Source organism: Amia ocellicauda, chromosome 16, assembly GCF_036373705.1.
Source record: "Amia ocellicauda isolate fAmiCal2 chromosome 16, fAmiCal2.hap1, whole genome shotgun sequence".
Classification (NCBI taxonomy): Eukaryota; Metazoa; Chordata; class Actinopteri; order Amiiformes; family Amiidae; genus Amia; species Amia ocellicauda.
In genome coordinates this window covers 2,240,077-2,265,715 of record NC_089865.1, presented here as the reverse complement: position 1 = coordinate 2,265,715, position 25,639 = coordinate 2,240,077, and the positions used below count along the sequence as shown (strand labels likewise).

Sequence of the window (25,639 nt, the reverse complement as noted above, 5' to 3'; positions counted from 1 at the left end):
CAGCTGTAAAACTTGAGTTAAAATATGATCGCTCTTATATAAAAGCATTCTTTTTTTTTCTGGTGGTCTTTCTCATAATGGTTACTAAAATATAATTTGGGTTGCAAATTTGGGGGCATGCCAACAGCTTTAGGGTGATTAGTCGGGGGGGATGAAAGCTCTCTAAGCCGGATGTAAAAACAAAAAATGAACATTTCAACACCAGCATGTTGCTCCATCCAGCTGCACATTAAAAATAAATATGTTTATGCTGTCTGGATAATTGGATGTCTTCCCCAGCCTCTCCCCTTCAGTCCAGGCCCAATCCAAGAGCCAGAGTAATAAAACCTCACCCACACAGTGGACCCTGGGATCATGTGTACAGGAAACAAACAGCATCATCTATAATGGGGGGGAAAGTCTGTTTAATTGTTCTTGTGTTATTTTACTTTTAGTTTTTGGCTCTTTTTTTGAAGAATTCCAGATTTTAACTGAAGCCGTGAATACATTTAGTCAAAATTGTATTCCAGGCTCAGATGATCCCTCCTTGACCTAATCATCTTTGTTTACTGATAATTTAATCCGCTAGGTATTGCGTTTCCCAGCAAATTAAGATGGAAATAGTTTTTTTTCCTTAATAAAGATAAACAAACCATAGGAACATGGAGGATGATGAAATTGCTGGGTCGATGTGGTTGGCAGTGGTCAAAAAGCAGTTTACTCAGTGAATACTGCACCAATACAGAAGACACAAATATCTTTCCTGCAGCCCCCACGCAAAACAAATTTCCAAACGGTACAATACGGTTTACTCCCAGTGAATTACTTTTCAATAGTACCATGGTACATGTGGCCACAGGGAACGCTATGTGTCCTCTGAAGGGTTCATTCAGTCAGAAGGTTTAGTTCTGGAGAAATGGTTACTTAACTCTTCCTGCCATCTGCCAAGTTTAATAATATTACCTGAGTGTGTCGAAACTTGGCGTCACTCTCTGTGCCGTGGGCCATGGGTCTACAGTAAGTTTAAACACATTTCTTTAATGTGACTATGGAGCATTTCCATACAGAGAAGATTCGGGGCATCACACACTTCGCAGACCGCCAGTTTCTGGGTCGGGTATGGACCGTGTTCATCTCACTCGTCCCTCTGCTGCGATGGTGTGATATTGTGCATACCTGTTACAATGGTGAGCCCTATAAATAACTCTCTCTGCTGTCTTGTTCTTGCGTTTCGTCTGGATGTGTTCCTATGATTTTGGATACCCTAATAGGTATCCAAAATAGGTACCCTAGCAGGCTAGTGTTTTACTGTTTGAGTAAAGGGACACCACATGAAACACTTAAATTTTGGATAATGACTGTGAAAATGTGTTGAAACCACAGACTTCAAAGATGAAACCAAAGATGTGGATCATGCAGCCACAATAACGAGTGTGATCAGAAGGGCCAGAATAAGCAGCAGACCTTACAGCTTGAAGAAAATTAAGCCATTTTTCTCTTTCCTCCCCCCCGCCACTCCTTTTCCACTAGTTGGAGACTGTACAGTTTCATTTCAGCATTTCGTGACTCACCCTGCTCAGATGGAAACTCCACCCTAACCTAGAAAAATTACACAACCTATCTGTGGAACAAATCGCCCCCCTACAAACGTTAACCCACAAACTTTGAAAATGAGAAGATTTATTTGTGGCTAATCGGTACTAAGTCAAAGAAAATAAGTATTTATTAGAATGTTATTAATATGCTACTATGGTTAATAAAGGCTTAACTCAATCCATGCAATCAAATAAAAAAAGTGGGAAATAGTCACATATCCTGAAGTCAACAGATATGTAAAATTCACAAGCATGTGATGCTCCTTCATGCCACTTCATGAAAGTTTCTAAACTGTTTTAGGCAGCTAGGTATTTCCTCCCTTAAAATACTAAGAGACTCAGACTTTCTGCTTTGTAATGCCACAACCGACTCCCCATTTCCAGAGCCCCCACACACACAAAGACTAGCCAGGCCTGGTGCTGGGTTTGGGGTTTGCTTTCTTTGGCAGATGAGCAGAGACATACTCCGAGTACTGTGAGTACTGTGAGTACTGTGAACTTGCATCAGCAAACATCCCCGTGCTTTGCTCCGTCGCAGACAGCAGGAGTCATGGCGTCAAAGATGTACGTTAGATTAAAAAAAATGAAACGATAAAGATTCAACCAGTGTGCATTACAATGACAACCACATCCTTGCAATTTTCTTCATGCACCGCAATCACTGCGCTCCATTCATACACACTGAACAGACTGATGAAGCGATACTGTTTTTAATTAAGACCACGGCTGCATAAGCTGAGCTGTTATCGCTTTCAACAGCAAGCGGACTCCCCTTTCACTGCTGAACATATGCAAGTTTTGTGGCCCAGCCTTCATCACAAACCTCCTTCCCTGCTGGGCTGAAGAACCAGTCAACAAACTGCTACCTCAGGGTTTTCATGGTCATATGAACTGGATGAAATGTCTTCCGGTGACCGGCACATTAAATCATTGTTTTATTTGGTCCTTGTCTGTCAATCAAATAAGACCCTGGGGGACCGAGCATGTTCAGCCTTTCGGTAACCTTGCTTGTTGGCAAGATACTTCAAGTAAAGCAGTATAAATACAAATAAGACTTTAAGAAAATATAATTTTTCCCTTTCCCCGCTTCCAGGAAAGCTGGAACATTGCATATCAAAACATGTTTAATCCTCCGTCATCAGGCTGTGTATTTATGAGTTGTTGATTTAATATTTAAAAACAAGTCAAATTAATTCCCAAAATCTATAAAGCCATCATTAATTTGTCATTTACTGCTCGTGTTAGTTTCTGATTTGTGAAATTTGGCAAAAGCACTTATGCAAGTTTATTGAAGCAGTCCCTGAAGTCTTACTTTTGCATTCCCCTCCGTTTATTTACTCTACTTTTTGTTTAGTTTTTTTGGTGTTTTGTGCATGTTTTTATATTTTACGGCTTATTTAAAATCACAAGTGTGCGCAAATTGTATATTTGTATATGTCATATTCTCATTTATAATTTCTAACAGACACAACACTGAATGGCTGAAATGATATCCTTCAATCCAATACTACTATACTAGAAAATGGAAAGACAAACAAGAGATTTTTAGGAATAACCACTCACAGTTCACCTGTTTGTTTTCTTCTGTGTATAGTACAAAATAACAAGTTTTCAGAAAAGTCCGCACAGGGACAAACAATATAAAGACAGCAAAGAAAAAGAAAATTAAAGAACTGATGCACGTCGTTTTCCAGGACCGCCTCGGTGGCACATGTTCAAGGGCAATCAGGAGAAATTCGAATATTTGCTTCACAATTAAAACTAAAAGCTCCATACTGTACATACCCTTCGATGTGGGGTTGTCTGAAAGAACAGTGTGTGGTACGTGGGTGTAAATATGATGGGTAAAAGATGCAGAACATGTTTCCAAAGTAAGGGGGCAGAACGGCTGAAGTATTGGAGCTGTCAGACCCGCGCGCAGGTATATTGGTTTTCGCATTATTCAACCGATGAACAACGGAAAGTCTCGAGAGCAACACCCACAGACTGGACGCACTCTTACACAGAAGAGACGGGCACCTTGTGTTTAAGGAAGACTGTAAACGTTCCTCTCTGATGAACTGTTGGTCTGCAAAACAGTAGTCCTTTCACCGAGAGCCCGGTGGGTGGCAAAGACAAGGACTTCTGGGGGCGGGGGGTGTCCTCAGCTGACTCAAGAGCTGAGGAGGGGCTGTGACTCAGAGATCTAAAATTAGGCGTGTGAAGTGTGGCGCTGGTGGTCGGCCTGTGGGAGAGGCGCATCTTATTTAGTTAAACAAAACGTTGCCCTAGGAACGACGGTTAGTCACTCGATCCCAGAGCGTCTCCGGTGCGGAAAACGCCGCAGAGCTTGTCATGCGATACGGTCCAGCTGTGAGCCGGTGGGCAACGGCACTCGGGGTCCAGTTATTTAATATAATATGACATCATCATCATGTTTGGGTGAGAGTATTCATTCTCCGCAGTACTGTACCTGTAACTGACAAAACTGTACTATTATTACTTATTCGCGAGTAGGTATATCTCCTAAAGAGGATTGTGTTCTTGCATGTCAAGTAGCTGGCTTTCATTTGCAGGTGCAGTCATCGCGGGCCAGGCTGTGACTGCGGAAAACAATATCCAAATAATAATTGTATAATGTAGCCGTCCCTATCTGAAGTAAAGGACCTTTAGCGTACCCATCTTTAACAGTTTAAAGAATTCTTGAATCATAATAAAATAATATCAATCATAAAAATACACACTGCTCTCTCAGAAGGCGAGCGCAGAGTCGTCTGCCAGTTTCCTGGGATCACGGAGCCAGCAGCACTGGGATTCAATCTCCAGTCCCGGCACAGCCAACTATCATGCGATTCAGCAGCCAGAGCTGTATTAAACACGGTTTTCATTTTCATCAGAGAAATTATTATGAGATTTATATATATATATATATATATAGTGAGTACATAATCAACGCCACATGTTAAGACAGACGAGATCATGTTCTGCGACTATTTGTATTTAAATATATCACTTTCTTGCCACTGCAGAGTGTTGTAATGTGATGGGGTTTCAGACTGAATAAGTAAATACAGCTGAAATAGAATAAACACTTTTATACCACTGATTATATTAAGGGGGTTATGCAAGTCTAACAGCCCTCAACCACAGAATATGTTTTATATTTTATATTTTTTTAAATATATATTTTTAATATGTAATACAACATATATGTCTCCACACTATGTATGTACAGACGGGTGACAAATTAAAGGAAAAAACAACACAAAGTGTCTCAGTGAGGTGTTGGGCACCACGAGCCCCAGAACAGCTTCAGTGCTCTTGGCACAGATTGTACGAGTCTCTGACTCTACTGGAGGGATGGACACCATTCTTCCAAAAGATATTCCCTCATTTGGGGTTTTGATGATGGTGGTGGAGAGCGCTGTGTAACACGTCAGTCCACAATCTCCCATAGGTGTTCCATTCAGTGACCCTCGTGCCCTGTGGATGGGCATTGTCATCCTGGAAGAGACACTCCCATCAGGAGAGAAATATCACCATAGGATAAAGGTGATCACTCAGAATCACTTTGCCATGATTTGCAGTGACCCTTCCCTCTAAGGGGACAAGTGGACCCAAACCATGCCAGGAAAATGCCCCCCACAGCACAACAGAGCCTCCGGACCCCCTCACTGTAGGGTCCAGCAGTCAGGCCTGTCCCGTTCTCTTGGTGTCCCACACATGCACTCGCCCACTTGTCCAGAACATGAGCCAGTTGAGTGTCTGTGTGACTGAAGCTCCTGCCATTCGTGCCATTGCTTAATTGTACAATGCAGTACACTTGTTTGGAGCCATCTGCATTCGTTAAGTTCCTCCACTCATTTATTCAGGTTTTTCCTTCAATTTGTTATCCGTCTCAATGTATATATGTGTGTATATACACTCTATTATTAGGAACACCATACTAATACTGTGTTTGACCCCCTTTCGCCTTCAGAACTGCCTTAATTCTACGTGGCATCGATTCAACAAGGTGCTGAAAGCATTCTTTAGAAATGTTGGCCCATATTGATAGGATAGCATCTTGCAGTTGATGGAGATTTGTGGGATGCACATCCAGGGCACGAAGCTCCCGTTCCACCACATCCCAAAGATGCTCTATTGGGTTGAGATCTGGTGACTGTGGGGGCCAGTTTAGTACAGTGAACTCATTGTCATGTTCAAGAAACCAATTTAAAATGATTCGACCTTTGTGACATGGTGCATTATCCTGCTGGAAGTAGCCATCAAAGGATGGGTACATGGTGGTCATAAAGGGATGGACATGGTCAGAAACAATGCTCAGCTAGGCCGTGGCATTTAAACGATGCCCAATTGGCACTAAGGGGCCTAAAGTGTGCCAAGAAAACATCCCCCACACCATTACACCACCACCACCAGCCTGCACAGTGGTAACAAGGCATGATGGATCCATGTTCTCATTCTGTTTACGCCAAATTCTGACTCGACCATCTGAATGTCTCAACAGAAATCGAGACTCATCAGACCAGGCAACATTTTTCCAGTCTTCAACTGTCCAATTTTGGTGAGCTTGTGCAAATTGTAGCCTCTTTTTCCTATTTGTAGTGGAGATGACTGGTACCCGGTGGGGTCTTCTGCTGTTGTAGCCCATCCGCCTCAAGGTTGTACGTGTTGTGGCTTCACAAATGCTTTGCTGCATACCTCGGTTGTAACGAGTGGTTATTTCAGTCAAAGTTGCTCTTCTATCAGCTTGAATCAGTCGGCCCATTCTCCTCTGACCTCTAGCATCAACAAGGCATTTTCGCCCACAGGACTGCCGCATACTGGATGTTTTTCCCTTTTCACACCATTCTTTGTAAACCCTAGAAATGGTTGTGCGTGAAAATCCCAGTAACTGAGCAGATTGTGAAATACTCAGACCGGCCCGTCTGGCACCAACAACCAACGCTCAAAATTGCTTAAATCACCTTTCTTTCCCATTCAGACATTCAGTTTGGAGTTCAGGAGATACACTCACCTAAAGGATTATTAGGAACACCTGTTCAATTTCTCATTAATGCAATTATCTAACCAACCAATCACATGGCAGTTGCTTCAATGCATTTAGGGGTGTGGTCCTGGTCAAGACAATCTCCTGAACTCCAAACTGAATGTCTGAATGGGAAAGACAGGTGATTTAAGCAATTTTGAGCGTGGCATGGTTGTTGGTGCCACACGGGCCGGTCTGAGTATTTCACAATCTGCTCAGTTACTGGGATTTTCACGCACAACCATTTCTAGGGTTTACAAAGAATGGTGTGAAAAGGGAAAAACATCCAGTATGCGGCAGTCCTGTGGGCGAAAATGCCTTGTTGATGCTAGAGGTCAGAGGAGAATGGGCCGACTGATTCAAGCTGATAGAAGAGCAACTTTGACTGAAATAACCACTCGTTACAACCGAGGTATGCAGCAAAGCATTTGTGAAGCCACAACACGTACAACCTTGAGGCGGATGGGCTACAACAGCAGAAGACCCCACCGGGTACCAGTCATCTCCACTACAAATAGGAAAAAGAGGCTATAATTTGCACAAGCTCACCAAAATTGGACAGTTGAAGACTGGAAAAATGTTGCCTGGTCTGATGAGTCTCGATTTCTGTTGAGACATTCAGATGGTAGAGTCAGAATTTGGCGTAAACAGAATGAGAACATGGATCCATCATGCCTTGTTACCACTGTGCAGGCTGGTGGTGGTGGTGTAATGGTGTGGGGGATGTTTTCTTGGCACACTTTAGGCCCCTTAGTGCCAATTGGGCATCGTTTAAATGCCACGGCCTAGCTGAGCATTGTTTCTGACCATGTCCATCCCTTTATGACCACCATGTACCCATCCTTTGATGGCTACTTCCAGCAGGATAATGCACCATGTCACAAAGGTCGAATCATTTTAAATTGGTTTCTTGAACATGACAATGAGTTCACTGTACTAAACTGGCCCCCACAGTCACCAGATCTCAACCCAATAGAGCATCTTTGGGATGTGGTGGAACGGGAGCTTCGTGCCCTGGATGTGCATCCCACAAATCTCCATCAACTGCAAGATGCTATCCTATCAATATGGGCCAACATTTCTAAAGAATGCTTTCAGCACCTTGTTGAATCGATGCCACGTAGAATTAAGGCAGTTCTGAAGGCGAAAGGGGGTCAAACACAGTATTAGTATGGTGTTCCTAATAATCCTTTAGGTGAGTGTATATGACAGATATAGATACACACACACACACACAAACGAGTCGTATTAAATATTAAAAATATACAGTTAGGTCCATAAATATTTGGACAGTGACACAACTGTCATCATTTTGGCTCTGCACAACACCACTATGGTTTTGAAAGGAAACAATCAAGATGTGTGGACTAAGTAGACTTTCATTTTTAATTTGAGGGTAGTTACATGCAAATTGGGTGAATGGTGTAGGAATTAGACCCATTTTTATATGTGGTCCGTGACAGAACTTTGTCTCAGAAGCATATACTTTATATAATATATGAACAATTCTTATTGGGTTTTATAACTAGACTCTTGAATTAAGCTGTAACTCAAAACTAGTTGCCATCCCACTGCAACTTGTTTTGTTTAGGTTGGTGGAAGCAAAACATACTCCGCATTAGACACCTTCCCAGGCAGGAGGCCCAAGCCTACCATGCAACAGAGAGAATGTGTTTAAATATAACTGACTGACACCAGCAATATGTCTAGTCAGCTGCAAGTCACAGTCTTGGGTGCCAGGGCTTGCTGCTACATGTGTCAGATATGTGACACCTCCTCAACACACTGAAAATAAAAACAGATTGCTTTCACTCCGAGAAACACAAGCAGGAGATGTCCGAACTAGAAAGCTCCAGCTCATAGTTTGGAAAGGGCACGGTTAGGTTTACAAAACAAGTTTTATATTCGATTGTGCAAGTCCTGTCCTCCCCCATTTATAAACAACCTGTTTATTTTTGAGCAGGGATATTGTACAGTGCAGACCACAGAATCTACACACTTATTGTATAGTGCATAGTGTGACAGTGCGAGTCCTTTTGCTGCTGCTGACAAATCTCGGGACCATTTCCTCTCCACAAGTGCACCGCAGTTCCCTGGGACACGTTTCTGATTTGTGCTCAAGTCTGGTCAGAAACGGCGTTATCTTCAGGATGCAACTTGGTCAAAACAGTAAAAGAAAGGTTGTTTTCATTCCTCCCTCAGATTGAGAAAAGCCAAGCGAAAACTGCAAAAGCAATCACCCATCCATGCATTTAAAAGAACCCTGGCCTAGACCAAACTAAAGCACTACCAAAAGGTCAGTTGTGGTTTACATTTATTGTCAGAAGTTTCTACTTTCTACCAATTATAAAAAATACAAAAACGTTTATGATATGTCAGTAAGTGAAGTTTTGATTTGGTCTAGGCCTATATTCCACTTTTCTTATAATTACAAAATAATAGGGTGGTTAGTGTCTCTCACTGTTGAAAGCAGGTGCACTTTTCAAATGCTGTTATTGGTTACAGGTGTTTCCTAAAATTGATGACCCCCCACCCCTAGATAAAATCAAGTGTATATGCGATTAGATTAACAAGAAAAAATTTTCATTTTATACGTTTCTTTATTTGATATTTCAGGTGCATATGAAGTAACATTTCAAATGACATTTCTGCCGTAGCCTCCCATACTCCTTAATAACCAGAAAATGCATATCTGAAAAATAACAAAAAGCCCAAAATTAAAAAGCATAAATAAAATAAAACCATATGTTACACATGATGAGACTACCACAGGAGCTCTGAATTCACAATCTGCTGCCAACGGTTCGACTTCTCCTGCTGCTTAGAGACCCCTCGGCCTCCACAAAACACACTGAACAGTAGAAGAAACAAAATGGCATCCTTCCATGTTTCACCTCACGTAGTTCAATACAGGATTTTAATCCGATGTTTGTCAGCAGTCAGATTTATTCAGCGCTCGGTAGATGTTATGGCTGACTGTTTTGTGTTGCCAAGGGAGAGCCAGGCGTTTTTCCAATAATAATATTAACAATAATGAAACCGGGCCCCTATTCATTTCATTACCCTGGCTTCCGATCGCTCACAAACCAATATCAATAGACTTCGGACGCTCAGAAAATTAGAAAAGACATGAAAAGGAAAACCACACTTTCGAGCTGCACCAAACGGAGCAGCGGGAGCGGGAGCTGGGAACGGTTTAGTCAGGGATGACTCAGGATGAAGAACAGTCACACACTTAATCTTGCAATGATGCCAAGACCTTCAAGAAACTGGACTCTCTGTCCATTAACAGGAATTACCACGAGCTCCACACCTACGCAACCTGCACTCTGTGCTCGAATATGATGAATAATGCTTACAGTGCCTTCTACTTACTTATCTTTTTCACAAAACTTAAATGTACCACAGTCTCATGACATAAAAAATGAATTGTATACGTTTACCAAAAAAAATCAGAGACACAGAATCTTTCACATGAGCCTACAGACCTCAATAAGTCCATCCTTGCTTATGGGAAGCATTTCTTAGTTTAAAAAATTAAGCACTAGGGAACAAACTGCACAGTCGCCAAAACCGCCCTCTGAGACATTCCTGCCGATACATGCATCGTATGTTTAACTCCAACACACCTGCAGGACAGCCACAAAACCTCCCGAAAACACCTTGCACTGCAGTAACACAAAACACACGGAGCTGGGAGGAGGCGTCACACAGGAACAACTTGTGCGATTAAATCTTTTTTTTTATCTGGGAAAGGAAATTCAAAAGCCCGGCTGCACATGAAGCACACAAACATATGAAATTACTGCAAACCTGTGGATTTGGAAAAAATATTGCAGGGTAGTTTGAAAACAATGATGAAAAATGTTTTATTACTATTAATTTTCCAAAAGCTGTGCAAACTGGACAGCTGGGCATCAGCGCAAACCTCAGCCACCGTCGTGTGCAGGTGGAGCGGAGGGGCGCCGCGGGCCGGGGAAAGGGGGCTCCCCTGCTTTGCAGTCCGTCCCGGGGGGCTGCATTCGTGAGCGCTTGATCGATCAGTTCTCGAGAAAGGCCACGTAGTCAGTGAGTCTGGCCAGCTGCTGCTCGTTAGGAACCAGGTTAACTGGGGGCGGATCTGCAGACGAAGAGGAGAGGGCTCTCACAACAGGGACATCACAACACCTCGCTTCCACTGAACAAGAGCAAGATAAGTAGGCCAGGACTCAAAATAAGAGCCAAACAGAGGTTTTCATCAGCAGCTGCAAAATCACAAATTAAAAGCGTCTGATGCTTGGTGGACTATTTAAGTGGCCTTTCCAGAGAGAAAGGGGTTAAAATAGCAGGTCTGAGGACGATCCAGCTGTAAAGCACTGCGATTCAACTGAAATGTGTCCTCGCAGTACCTCTGCATGTTAAGGTTTGTGGAAAAGGTGAAAACAAAACACGAATAAAGGGAGAACGTTTTCAACACAACTCAAGCATCGAGTCTGGAATGAGAGAGCAGGAGAGGAAGAGCGAAGGAAATCTTCTCTCTTGAGATAGATAAAGACACAGAGCACAACACACAAAAAAGATCATGAACACTGTGGGAAACGAGTGTGGAGCTGCTTCTCTTCTATGCGAGACCCTAAAGCGCACACACTGGGTTTCGGTTCTTTCCACAGCGAGAGCGACCGTTAATCTGAAACGCTGGCACACGCTGTGGACACTGAAGATAACAAACGGCAGTGCTTCCAAGAGCAAATGGAAACTACTATCAACAACGCGGGAATGGCTGATCGGAAAGTAAAGCACAAAGCTAAACAGCCATAGACACTAACTGTAAACAGGTCTCCAGCACTGGCACACAGTACAACAGCGCCCCCTACCTGGCTTCTGAGGCATCACCATCCTGGTGTTGGGGTCCGCTTGCCATCCTTGTCCAACCACTCCTGGGGAAACAGTTTCATGTCATTGTGTTTACAGGGTTCCACTCAATCATGTTCCAACAGTCGCCGAAAACCAGACCAGAAACCCCCCAGGACTGCGCAGATGGGTCCTACCTTATAATTTTGGTTTCCCTCACTTCTTTAAGTCAGAAAAGTGGAAACAAGTTCTTGGAAGTCCACCAGACCACATACTTCTGTTTCAGTTTAAACGTTTGGAGTCGCCGCCCCACCCCCCGTCCCCAATCACAGTCTGTTTAATTAACGAACAAGTCGAATCAGAAATGTTTAATCTTGTGATGTTTAAACGTATTAGCACTTTGTTCCACAGAGAAAAAAAAAGGAAAACGTTGAGGTTAGTACTTTGATAAACACCAGCCCGCAAACCTAATGCGCTTAATTACGTTTATAAGAACAAATTAAACATTTCTGGCTTTCGTTAATTTATAAATAAATAAATACATATATACAGGACGTCTTGCTTTCTTAACTTGTCCTGAATTCAAACACCCACCACCACTACACAGCTGTCATGGGAGAGCGGAGCGAGGGGCTTTTTCCAGCGCGTGGAGCGAGTTAGTCACCGCAGACGAACATTCAGAGTTTCCTAAACATCAATCTGGTGGCAGTGGGGGTGGGGGTGGGGGGGGAGGTTACACATCTCAAACATATGGCAGGAGGTTACTCACCCTTCACAGCTTCCTCCACCGAGTACCCCACGAAAGCAGCAAAGTCGTCTGCGGTGATGGAGGTGTAGGCCTGAGCCACCAGCCCGAACGCCCTCCTCCGTGTGGCTTCTGCAGGGAGACGGACAGACACGCGCGTGTGATGCACGATAAAGTACGACCCCTCTCAGTAGTAGTAATAATAGGCGCGTTTACACCGCCGTTTCTGTGGGCAGCGCCTGGGGTAGTTGCGTGCACAAACTGAATTACATGTATGCATTTCATTTGTCTTTTAGAACGCAGCGCCGTATCGAAATCTGTGATATTTTTTCTCAACCGAAGCATTTTAAATAAAAATACAATCATATATTTTTTGGCGAACATGAAATAACAAGCCTGAAGAGTCACAGCAATCCAGAGAGATGCACCTCCTATCAAAAGGTTTTTATGACAAGCAGCTGCAGGGAAGAGGGTCGAAAGGAAATCTCAAGAACCGTCTTAGAGAAGTTACAAACTACAGGCACGTTTATGCAGACCAGACAGGAGAGAAAGATAACAGGACCCACATGTCTGTCCCGGGATGAGTGGAAGTTCGGCTTCTGCCTGAAAACTGCCCAGGAATACGTAATGTTTAATATAAGGGGGATTTTTGTACGGCGTATCAACCCCAAATTGCTGGTGAAAACTGGTTCTTATCAGACCGTGTTCTTCTAGGTATCAGGGTTGAACTACAGCACAGTACCGTAGCACAGTAAGACCGTGACTTTGTTTAAACCAACACACAGGGAAAGAAATGCAGTTCTTCAAGGTATTTAGTGTCTAAACGTTTACATGGCCAGGATCAAACGCTAGCGATGCATCTGATCAGAATCTGTACCATCTCCCCGAGAGGAACATTTGATCTGATCGCTGAGCGTTTACACTGCAATTTCCGAGCAGGATCAAATGCTTCCGATTCTTTTGATCCGGATCAGAAACGGCAGAGTAAACGCACCTACTAGTAATTCCGCAACGAGACCCGCAGCACTGAGTTCCAACCGCAGAGGTGCCATATTCCCCCTGAGCGTCGGTGTCCGGCTCGGCTCATTCCGGACTGGCAATGGAAGCAGTTTAACAACTCTGCCCAGTTATTAAGGATATAAACCAATCCAAAAAGCCTCCAGGACCTGGAGCTTGCGTCTTTGGCCGGGAACACAAAAGGAACACCTGAACGCAGCTCAGAGGATACATAATTACTGCAGTCGGGCAGCTTATAGGAGAATGTGCTCTAATTATAACATGCAACTTCATGAATCGCAGCTTATAAAAACACGTTTCACTTTAAGAGGAAGGCCCATGTCTGCTGTGAAGTGCAGCAAAAGGCACATTGTTTTCTGCTCCACCTAACTTTCTTGTAAAATTTGCAAACGGTTAGCCTCGGCCTCACACTTCTCCCATCACCAGCATGACGAGAGCTTCCAAACACAGTTACACTCGACATCATTAATAACAGCCGTTCGAGGAAGAGACGGGCCTCTTTGATGGCTGGAAATAGAGATCACGTCACTTGTTCGAGCCTTGGAAAGACCTCCCTTTGTCTTTCATCTGAGGGTCTGAGCTAGAGTTATGTTTAAATGAATGAAACATAGGGTTGAGCATCTTTAGAAAATTATATATCAGAGACTGCGCTACAAGAGCACAGTGACATCACGGATCTGCAAAGGAAAAGCCTCCCCTGAAGTCAATCCTGATGCTGAATGCCGAGTGCGGTCTGGGAACATCCAGCTTACAGTGTTTCTTCCTAAAAATGAATTCAGTAAATAATGTATATGCTAATACAATGTGAATTCTGTACAGATAAGAACTCTGGAACAGTCCATTCTCTTGGAGGTTTTGTTTTACAGTTACTTGCACCTTTAACCTCCTTTCGAAGTTCAAAGGAATGGCTGGCTTTTGAAGAATAAAGCCATGCGTCTCCTTTACTTTGTTCTTTCCAAAAACAATATCCTGTCTTTTTTTTTTTCCCTCCATTATTGCATTGACAGTCCAGTCCGTTTCACTGTTGCACTCTTGGCAAACGGGCGCTGTGGTTCACCCCTCTGATCCCCTTGAGAAGCACCCATACAAAACGCTGATCATCTCCACTGGGGGATCTTTTACTTTATTTTAAAATAATCTAGAGGCATCACACCCAAAGAGGGAGACGACTTCATGCAGTTCTTGGGGCATTAAAGGTGAGAGGGAAACGACGAGAAGAGTGACTTACATGGTAGCAGTAGCCACGCCAGAGCAATTTTAACCCTATAATTAGAACTCCAGCTTGCCGACTTATTTTAATGTTTAACATGACGGGGCATTTAGCGTCGGGGATCTTTTCAGTTCACGTGAAGATCCCATATCCAATGATCTCATCTCTGCCCCCATATCACCCGAGAATCCACACCGTCACCCTAAAGAAGCTTTAAACGCCCCTGGGGGAAGACGACATCGTATTTGTCCTCAAAAAGACCAATTTAAAAATGGAGAGGTCACTGCTTAAATGGTATTTTTCAGAATAAATGACAAAACCTCTTTGGACAGCCCCTGAATGTGCACCAGCGAGTTCCCTGTAATGTGTGGCAGACATCTGCTGCAATGGTAGCGAAGAAACTACAAGGTCAGGTATGGAAACACGATTCCTACTCCTCAGCCCCTTTGATCTATTCTGGGGGACCCTGCGCTCCTGTAGTGCAGACGAGCTTCTCAGCGGATAAAATTACCTCATTCCATTGAGTACAAGTGTGGGGAGATGAACTACAGAAAGTGAATCTTTACTTTAGAAATGACACAGTCTTGTCTGTGATAACAGGATAAAAAAGTCCTCTGAAATATGCACTTTGCAATGTCATTTTTAAAAATAAGTTATTGCCCTTTGTTAAAAGAGAAAGTTAAGCTTATAAAAAGCATTTCAAAAATCAAAGTGAACTGGACAAATATTTATTAAAAATCACTTTATTTCAACATACAATAATCACATGTTACTGTCCTAACTTAAACATCACTTAGATGTGTCCTATTTCATTTCAAGTATTTAAAGTTTTTCAGCCAAGTGTCACATGACTTTCTAAATTCTAATCCTAAACAGTCAGTTGATTATCACCGGCTTAGTTGCTCTACTTCACATCCCGACTAAACTGATATGATGAATATTGTAAACAAATATCAGAATCTATTCACTACACGATTCTTTAAATATTTCAATATAAAATACAAAAGTAAAAAAAAGAAAACGTACAAACTTTGAACCAGTACAAAATAAAGATCCATTGTTCTCAAACCGTTTTCATGCCACTCGAGTTTCAGAGGAGTTTCGCAGCACCAACCTCTGGTGGCGCTGGGGTCCAGGAAACTACTCTCAGTACATTGAAAAGTTCATACATTTGCTGTCCATTGTATTGTTAATACTAAGCGTCTTGCTTCCGTCTTCACAGCAATTGCCTGGACTTCTTCTTCTATGGGTTCCTCCAGGAAACGGACGGAAGAATCACTGGGACCGATAAGCTACTAAACAATGCCGTATTGAATGGCCTCCTCTCGTCTGTAATCTTTCTAATGTTCTTGTGCCATGTGTGTAGTGACTTCCTTATCTCCTCAACATGTTCAAGATGTTTTGTTTTTTAATAGCACTTATGGAGAAGAAATGTATTCCCCTCCCTCTTCCTCCTCTTCTTTTTCTACATCTTCATCCTCCTCATCGTCCTCTGCTCCGAAGTCCATGTTGGCCAGGATGGCCTCAATATGATCAGTGACCAGGGTGAAGTGGTCCATCTTCTCAAAGTCCGACTCTGGTTTCTGGACCAGGGACGATTCAGCCGCTTCCTTGACCTTGGTAATGAGCTCCCTGGCAGTGATCAGGAACTCGGCCACACTGGTGCGGTCCATTGTCTGGATCGCAGTCTCCACCAGCTTGGTGCCCCTCTGGAGCTGCTCGGTGTACTTCTGGGCCAGAGAGTGCAAGTGCGTCACCTTGTTCTCCTTCTCCTGGTTGATCTTCTCTATAAGCTGGGCTTTCTTCTCCTGCAGGATGGCGTAAAGCAGGTCAAACTGCTCATCCAGGCTCTCCTTCTGCAGTTGCCCATTATCCTCGATGGCCTTGCAGGTGTCCTCCAGCTGGCTCATTACGGCCTGTAGGCTGCTGTTGCCGGTCATCAACATCTCCATGGCATTGCTGAGCTCGGTCTTCTGGTTCTGGTAGACATTCTGCAGCGGGGAAACTTCACAGTCTTTGTGCACCCCAAACACTTTGCACATGGAGCAGGTGGGTACCTGGCAGGTGATGCAGTAGATGTTGATCTTCTCGTCCTCATGTTCCTGACACGTGGGCTCGGCGCTGCTCTTGGGCTTCAGTAGGGGCTCCGGGGAGCTCTCCTGCTGCTGCTTGTAGATGTCAATGATGTTCTCCACGAGCAGGTTCCTCTGAAGGCCGTAGACCCCATGGCGATCCAGGACAACCTCAAACCTGCAGTTGGGGCACCGGAAGATGCCGCCGGAGTAGTGGTAGGGGTTTTGGGCATCATACAGGTCGTTGGCACAACCCCTACACAGATTATGCTGGCAGGGAAGAATCACCACCGGCTTGGTGAACATGTCCAAGCAAATGGGGCAACTCAGCTGCTTCTCCAAGCACTCCATGGGGCTTGACGATCTTATGATTTGGCCTGTCTGGATATCCATTTCTGGGCGCTGTCTTCCAAAGATTGTTTGTATCTCGTAACTCGCTTCGATTCTGCTCAGTTCAGTCCGTTGGCTTTCCCGTCTCTGTGAGTTTTCTGAGCCTGTTACAGTCTTGTGTGAGGTGCGTTTTTATCTGCCCAAGTAGTGAGGAGCCGGCTATATTTATACCTACAGCAACTCTGGGACACGCGATACCCCCGTCGCACTGCTCTGGATTCCTCTGAGCTTGTTTGCGAGTCTGGATTCTGAGAAATCATACCCGCCCAGTCACATGCAGTCGCTGAGCTACACCCCCAACCCCTTGCAGGAGGAGAAATTAGCAAGGGCAAAGTTGAGTGCCACACAAACAGGGCCCATGTGATAAGCACGGGCCTCTTGACTCTTGATTTCATCAGACATCTGTTCTTGGCCAAGAAATACGACTAACAACGAAATCTTGTTTACTGTTCAACTAAAATATGGATGAAGGTAAATACACACAGACACACACAGGACATATGTATATAAACATTTACACTCACATCTACATAGATTGTTTGTGTGTAAACATATTCCCACACATGAACACACACATAGCTTCAGATATACAGCTCTGGAAAAAATTAAGAGACCACTCCAAGTTCAGAAATCAATGTTAAGTGGTCTCTTAATTTTTTCCAGAGCTGTAGATTTATTCCAATACATAGCTAATTGCACAGCACTGTCCACATCTTTCACTTTGGGATTTCAAGCTCTTTGGTGAACAACAGAAACCAAGAAACACCTGTGTGTCAGGTGCGATGTTGCAAGCTACCACGAGGACAGGCGATCGTTACAGACCCAGGAGGTTTGCAACAACAAGTTCTGGTACTACGACCCACAAAGCGCAACACACTGTCAGGTGGCACAGAGACGCCCTTTTCCACAAATCATGGTACAGATTTACCTTGTGCAATTTTATTATGAAGCTACAGTACTTCATGTGCTGTTATGAAACTTGACCTGCACAAACACCCCCAGGTTAGAAAGCCCAGCTGCCGAACACAGGCTTGTTATTCCACCCGTGGAGAACTGCCCCGCATGATGTAATCGCAAGTCACACTGGAGGCGGGGAGGCAATGCGATACGTTTCAGACATCGACAGCACACCCCACTCAGGCACATGCTCCCACATCTCACCGGTAAGCTACTTTCCTAAGTGTTTTTATTGCACCTATTTAATTAAAGTAAAATTGTTCCACCGTTTGAATTATTCTTACCCATTATCGGTTTTGTATTTTTTGTATCAATACTTCATTGGTTCTGGGCTTCTTAGTCTCTGCAGGTGCCTTTGCTTTAAAAGGTCTAAACTGGTCAGTCTTTTGCCAGAGAGATTCTCACAGGATGAAACTGCACTGTACATGTATTAGGAAAAATAAAAAAATGATTTTACTTTCCTAAAGAAAATGAAAGGGGTGTTTATCAAGATAGTAAATTGTGTGTGTGTGTGTGTGTGTGTGTGTGTGAGTATAGATCTATATTAAACCCAAAATGTGGAATAAATTCAGTTTTTAATTCGGATTTTAGAGTTACTGTTGCTGCAAAGAAACCCAGAGAGCCGTGACGGCCCAGGGAGGGGGGATGCTCTGAGGACAGGAAAGGTTGTGCCATTTTTAACCTCATGATAAGAGAATCCCACAGAACGTCAGGACGAGTCTCCGGTTGCATTTCGAAAGCTCCCGAACCCAGTTTCCTCTCATCTCTCCCGATTGCACTATCATTGTTAATTGTTAGGATTCACAGAGCCCCTACAGCGAGACAAACAAGCACAGGTACCTCCCAGAGCCTCCATGACGGGCTGGATGGACTCGGACCACTGGTGCGCCGAGATGGCCGTGTAGATTCCCGGGAAGTCCCTCTGCCAGACACGCTGCCCCACCGCCCACATGGCTACCAGCTCCGGATTGGCCTACAACAAACACAAGAAGACCGACTTTACCACGGCCCTGCATCCTCCAGCGACTCTGTTCTCTCCATTATTGATCGGGATCAATCATCACAGTAATACTGATTTGATACGGTGGCTTTGTATTGTTAGGTATGGAAAAGGGGTTAAAACTTCCATTAACATGATAGTCCAGTTAAATGAGAAACCCATCCAACACGCAGGAATCTCAGTAGGCACACCTCAGGAGAAAGTCATACATACTTCTTAGGATGGGATTAAAATACAACAAATTCCAGTGTATAATTATCTTGGAAAAGGCATTCCACAGCACTGTGAGAAGACCACATCGGCAAGGCTTCGATTTGGGTATAATCCAAATCCGAGGTTTTAAAGCTCTTCCCACTCGTATTCCTCTGCCTTAAAACACAACCAAGGTATGACCGTCACACCCTGACACACACACAAATACAGATACACAGTGGCACAACTGGAAGTCTGATTCCCACCAGGTTTCAGAGACACACTGTGTTCCTACAGGATTCGAATACATTACCCAGCAGAATAACATTTATTAAAAAGTCTGTAAGCGTCAACCTCAAGTGCAAAGCGGGAACAAAGTGTTTTTGTTGGCATAAATATAGATTATCACGGCGAACAAAATGCCAAACTGATCCATCGGCTACAAAACTGAACTCAGAAAACCTTAAATATTCAGTTTTAAATTCAGCAGGAAATTAAATAGTAAATCCCCAGGACTTTATTTGCCCCGTGCTACTGAAGAAAGCTCACGAAAGAAGACAACAGTAATGTTCAGAGAGTCCTGTAGCTGCAGGAGACCTTGAGCAGGTTACTGCAGTTGCTTCAGCTCTAAATGTCAGATGTCAGAGCAGGGCAGAGGCATGTGTCAGAGAGAATGACATCCCTGCTCATTTAATCTCCCCTGTTTCTCATTGCAATTGTTCTGTATCCTTGACCACAAACACGTCTACATTTTAAAAGAGACAGTACTGTTCATTTTAATAGGGGTATGAGATATTTAAAAGAGGTGTATAGGCCCACTCTTTGAAAATATCAATCTGGGCTTCGGTGTTTTGCTGTAGTTCAATAAATAATAAAACATGTTTGTATGTACATGTAGATATGCACACACAACTGGAGTCGTGAATGAGATTTCAGGAGAGGGGTTCAGCCCTGATCCTGCCCACGAACACCGGCCTCAAGCACAACCTTCTCAGCGTTTATCGTTCCCTCGGCCAAGCGAGATCGGGGTTTGGCCAAAGCTGTATATTTGATGCTCACTTTTTTCTGCCTTTTCAGGTTTCAGTTGGGGTACCTTCTCGTATTGACAAAGGAAGAAGGAACTAAGGAAAATACTTACAGTTTTGATTGCTGGAGGGATCCTCTTCCACAGATAGCGGGCATTATTCCTAAAAAGAGAACACAGACATTGCTAAGATGCCAGGGCTAACACAGCTGCTTTGCTTTCCATATGCCTTTCATGTGGGGAGCTTTGATGCCTCTGTTTGAAGGCTTTTTCACACTGGAAAGCTGTGGGCATAGCGTAATCTCACAATTCCTGCAAGGGATGCGCTATTTGGGAGACTTTGATGCTCCTTGAGGATTTAACTGTCTTCCTCGGAGGATAATGTGGTTCTCAAAAACAAAACATTACAAATAGAAGAGAATCCTTCGGTTCCCTTAGTAGATCTCACTGACAGGCTTAAGCAATGCCATATGAGGAACCGAAGCACAAAGACCTCTGATAGCTGTCCTATGAAAATGCTTTCTGGGAACCAAATAAACTATATATATATTAAAATACAGCCGTTAATTGTGATTCGTGAATGGAAAAGCGATGCATTTTTCTGTTTATTATAATGTTGTGAAATGTAAACGTCCCTATATGCATACTTATGGTCAGAGAGATGATATATGCAGAACCAGCAGCTCGCTTGGTGGCTGGGCAGACTGTCAAGGGAGGGAGGTCACGCTTCAGCATACGAAGGCGTTCATAGCGTCATGTACACAGACTAACAGGGACGTCTAAACGACAGCAAAACGCTGAGACATCAAATTAAGGGCAGTTGCTTCCCAGAGGTAAACCAGAACCTCCTGGCAGTGAGGCCCTTTGCTCAGCCCCATTCCCCCAGTGAGGCACACCACACCACACCACACCACACCACACCACACCACACCAAACCCAGGGAGGCGGTGCACAGGGACGGGCCGCGTCTAAACTGCGTCACAACTCACATGTCGTTGTGCAGGAGATAGAGGGACAGCAACTGGCCATACACCTGAGGAGTAGCGATGCCACCAGGAGCCTGCAGAGACAACACAGGAGATCAGTCACTTTCATCTGCCTTTCACTGCATTTAGCTTTAGATCTGCAATGCACTGTTACTATTCTACTATTTACAATTAAATGAATCAGAGGACCTATGTTTTGTTAACAGGCATGTGCATTACATGTATACGAAAATTAAACATGCAACAACAGCTCGTTAGTCCCGTTTGCAATTACGGGAGAGTAACTGAAATACAAGCAACACAAGCAGAAAAAAGGGCAAGAATACACTTAATACGAAGAGCGCATGCGCATTGTTTCAGTGGGATTTACAGTATATTTATAGTCATGAGTCAATATAAAGGTGTTACGTCAACGGGCCTGACAGTAACATAAAACACGTTTCTGTAAAGGTCGTATATTGTGAGGGGACTGTATTAAACCGATGTCCCCGGACTGCGAGCAGAGGCTTTGACTCATTCAATATAAAGCAAAAGTGCGCCTGGTAGCAGTGGAAATAAATGCGATTGTGGGTAAAACAGCATGAAGTTTATGCATCACAATCCTATGCATTTGATTTCCAGAAAACCGCGCACAGGGCCCTGCTGTCTGAGGATCGGTCTGAAAGAGTCGGGTAACATGTGTCAGTCTGGAGGACCACAACACCCGCCTTGGACCCGGGCTGAGCGGCTCTCACACACCGCCGCACGGGTGTACCTCCAGCTCCTGGGCCTCGCACTGCTCCAGAAGTTTGTCGTAATTCTCGCCCATGATCACCGCAACTGGCATGGTGGGAATCCCGATCCAAACAGCAACAGAGAGAACCGCTTCCTCTTCCGGGGTTAGAGGTCGCCGGCGCTACCATTGATATTGCGTGGTTCTAGAGCGTTTTGTCGGTCAACACCGCGCAGCTCAGAGAGATTTCCGGCCGCCATCTTGGGTGGGAAAAACCACCCAAGCAGAAACAAAAGCAGTTACACACTCATCCGTCTCAGGATTGAATTTGTTTTGCTTCAATAAAGAGTTTCATACTGCACTACATTTGAAATCCGGATGACTACCCGTTTTATCTCTCATATGTGAATCAGGAAAGGAATTTGACAATGAACTCAACAAAAATAATTCATTAACTAATTTAAAAAAAAATAATAATAATAATAACAACTAAAGACATGTAAATGACGGCGCCTTAAATTTGCAGTGGATTAAACTCAATAATCGCATCTATTTCACACCTAGGCCCACATGTATTTCAAAATAAAATCATGCTAAATAATCCAGCATCAACTCCCTGTTGTCTGTGGGATTTCTCTCTCAAACTGGGTTGGCGATTTGTTTATTAGATATTTAAATGTCTTGATGTATTTGCACCGCTCATCCTATACCAGAACTGGCATTTTAATTAGTATTGCGAGAAGAGTCGGGCAGTGTTATCAAAAATGATGTGCTTGGCTGAAATTAAATAAAGCGCCACAAGGTGTCGCTAAATACAAACATGTGGTGTTGCTGCTCATGGACTCCTGGACCTTTGAAACATGTCCTTCATAATAGATTTACACATGACAGGTAATGTATGGGCCTTGAAAAACGCAAACAGATGAGATTACAAATATATGTGTTACTGACACTGCCTGCACAAATGTACCATAATCACTTAGAGAATATATGTTTTTAACTCTGGTGTTATTATTGTTAGTAGTAGTAGTATTGTTCTTGTTGTTATATTAGTAGTAGTAGTATTAATAGCAGTAGTAGTAGTAGTAGTAGTAGTAGTAGTAGTAGTAGTAGTAGTAGTAGTATTGTTTTTATTGTTGTTATATTAATATTAATATCATTATTATTATCACATCTTGTAGGATACATTATAGCCTCAATGCTCCTTAAGAGATACAGACTGACTAAGTGATCAGTCTGCCTTGGAGTCCCACATCTCTGACTGACATCCTGCGTCCTCTCGCAGTGACCTGACAGGAGATTTCCTCCTCTTCCTCAGAGCTGCATCCCGCTCTGCCCAAACCTCTCAGCCCGGGTCCAGCAGGAAACGATTCAAATCCTGGACGGTGTCCGGGTCTGGGGCTGGGGTGACAGTTCACTGACATGGAGGGATTCAGGAAACGATATTGTTATTTCCCCAGAGGTTAAAAATGTCCTGAGAATTCAGAAGATGAGACCCATGCTGTGCTGCTAATCGTGCTAATAGTGGTTACTGCAGTTTACTACAGTACTACTAACAGCATTCAGACAACATGCAAAGGTGAGATTCGACAGGATGGAATACAGGTTTTATATATATATTTTTACATGGCTTTCAAAGCTTCAACGCTGCTCCTCCTAAGGGCTAGGATGTATTATTATTTTAGAATGAAAGAATTACATTTATTATGGCATCATATCTGCCGCTTATTATTTTTCTGGAAGTATTTACACGGCACGTCTTTACACAGCACAGATATTTACACTCTGCAGGCGACAGCCACATTACCCTTGGATTGTGTAGTGTTGCGAAGTACATTAAAGACGCACATCTGCTCCTAAGTGCCCAGAGAGCAAACCTTCTACCATTGTGTGCCGTGTGTTAAAAGACTGGTTTTCACAATAATGAAAAGGGTCTGATGGCTGAAGCAGTTTTTATGAATTTGTCATGGAGATAGCATCTCCAACATCCATCACCAGCCCCGTGGGGAACAAGACACGTCTGACCCAGTAATGAATCTGCGAAGTTGTGTTTTTTGACACGTGCAAAACAATGGTCAAGTTTAAGAGCAAGAGAGGCAGCTGGGATTCTCAGCACGGTATTCATTTTGCTAAAAGAAACAATCAGCCATTTTACAGAAAGTAGGAAAGTGTGGTTTGTATCATTCATATAATTGTTACCAATTACTTATTTGACAAAATCTTATTTAGTTTAATATTAAAATGGGTAAAACATTATATTCAGAGCAATATATTTGAAATAAATGTGAATATAATCCATGACAAACAAACCCTTTCATTGTGTGCTAAAGTAATAATAATAATAATAATAATAATAATAATAATAATAATAATAATAATAATAATACATTTTATTAGGCGGACGCCTTTCTAGATACTCAAGGACATCTTACACAAAGTTGACCTATATAAAATCAATTAATACAATAAACATAGATTACAATTGAGAAATGCATAGGGACTGACTGTTACAAAGGAAACATCAGCTAAAATGGAGCCATAGGGCTATAGGAGGTAGGCTTTCTTAAAGAGGTGAGTTTTTAAAAGGTTTTTAAAAGAGATGGGAGTGCCTGCTTGTTTTATTTGTGAGGGGAGTGCCTAGGTTAGTATCTGGATTCTTTTACAGTGACTCCCACAGATCACCGAAGGGACTTTAAAACTAAAAAACAGGTAAGGAATAAACTGATAAATGGACAGATGATGTATTTTCTTCGAGTACTGCTGCAGTGTACCGATGCACAGTGTCCACATGGGGGCTGCAGTCACTGTTTTTACACACAGAGCACCAGTGTTTTTGGGAGTAACTCTAAATTAGAGTTGCCATCTCGTGCAGACATAGTTCCTGTTTAGATTTGTTTTTAATTCAGCTCAGAGGAAATACAGAGGACCGAAAGCCTAGATATCACATATTGTGATCTCTCTTTTTGAAATCATTATTATTGTGACGTTAACAATGTAGAACGTTTTCCCACGGTTTTTCTTTTTTTTTTGAGAAGAGGAACTGACATAAACCATTACAGGGATGACGAACTGTACTGTACTTGCACTGATTGCAGACACAGAAATAGAACAGAAGAAAGGGACAAAAAGTGACACACATATGACTTAAACCTCCAAACGTATTTTATGTTTCATTGCTCAAGAGAAACACACATCACTGCTGCTGGTGCCACTAGAGCATAGAAGGATTATAAATCAACACCCTTCAGTCCCAGCAACTGCTTCTCTGGCACGGGACCACAACACCATGGAAACCACCCAGTGCCACGGCGAGCTTCGGTGTGAAACAGCCTGGCAGTTTTTGGATCGCACTTCATGTGGGTAGAGACTAACCTGCCCATTCCCACGGGTCCCTCTGGTGCCCACGTCCCGGAGGGGAGAGGGGTAAAGCTTATCTCGGTCCACTCAGACCAGTTCAACAGAGGTCAGCTTCCGACCGTCACAGCTCGACCAACCCCCTCCTGTCACTGGTCATTCAGTCCAGACGATCAATCACTGAGCGGCTGCTGTTGTGTTTATTTATAGAGCTGAAGGTTGTTGTTTACACTGGACATGTCTGCAAAAGCCTCCCTTTTCCCTTCTTTAGTGCAGTCTGTGTTGACCCTAGTCCTACAGACAATGGGGGGGCAGTGCAGGTTGTTTGTGGTCAGTGTGCAGTTCCTCTGTGCTTCCCTCCCACTTATGTGCCTCGGTGTGTGTCTTCTACATCTAACTGTTATTGAGAGATCATCTCAACTCTTTCTGAAGGCCAACGATACACCCTACTTTAAACTCAGTAAAGCGTATTAATATGATCTAAATGATTCTGAATCTGTGAGTTTGTTGTTCTTATTTCAGTACAAATACCTCGTCTTATAACGAGTGAGTTTATAATGTCGAA

At 43.3% G+C, this 25,639-nt stretch overlaps 1 protein-coding gene and 1 pseudogene across 2 annotated transcripts; both read right to left on the bottom strand.

The window, feature by feature from the left end:
• Positions 1–10,426: 10,426 nt before the first annotated feature.
• Positions 10,427–21,925, bottom strand: cops8 (COP9 signalosome subunit 8). Of its 2 annotated transcripts, none has more exons than XM_066687391.1 (7): positions 21,716–21,925; positions 21,012–21,082; positions 20,137–20,185; positions 18,647–18,779; positions 12,185–12,292; positions 11,439–11,501; positions 10,427–10,705 (listed from the first exon to the last, which is right to left on the bottom strand). In XM_066687391.1, the coding sequence occupies exons 1-7, from the start codon at positions 21,908–21,910 to the stop codon at positions 10,626–10,628; spliced, it is 699 nt and encodes a 232-aa protein (XP_066543488.1). In that variant the 5' UTR covers positions 21,911–21,925; the 3' UTR covers positions 10,427–10,625. The 2 variants fall into 2 exon arrangements, with proteins under 2 accessions (XP_066543488.1, XP_066543489.1); XM_066687392.1 differs by having other exon boundaries at positions 21,763–21,895.
• LOC136711263 (E3 ubiquitin-protein ligase TRIM63 pseudogene) lies at positions 15,100–17,427 on the bottom strand (annotated as a pseudogene).
• Positions 21,926–25,639: the final 3,714 nt, after the last annotated feature.

Excerpts from the sequence above, each read along its gene's own strand:
- cops8 (XM_066687391.1), bottom strand. The coding sequence starts at position 21,910 with ATGGTAGCGCCGGCGACCTCTAACCCCGGAAGAGGAAGCGGTTCTCTC. Across the intron at positions 11,502-12,184 it reads GGTGGAGGAAGCTGTGAAGG|GAGTGGTTGGACAAGGATGG; the intron begins GTGAGTAACCTC and ends CTGTTTCCCCAG. Across the intron at positions 10,706-11,438 it reads GGTGATGCCTCAGAAGCCAG|ATCCGCCCCCAGTTAACCTG; the intron begins GTAGGGGGCGCT and ends CTTCGTCTGCAG.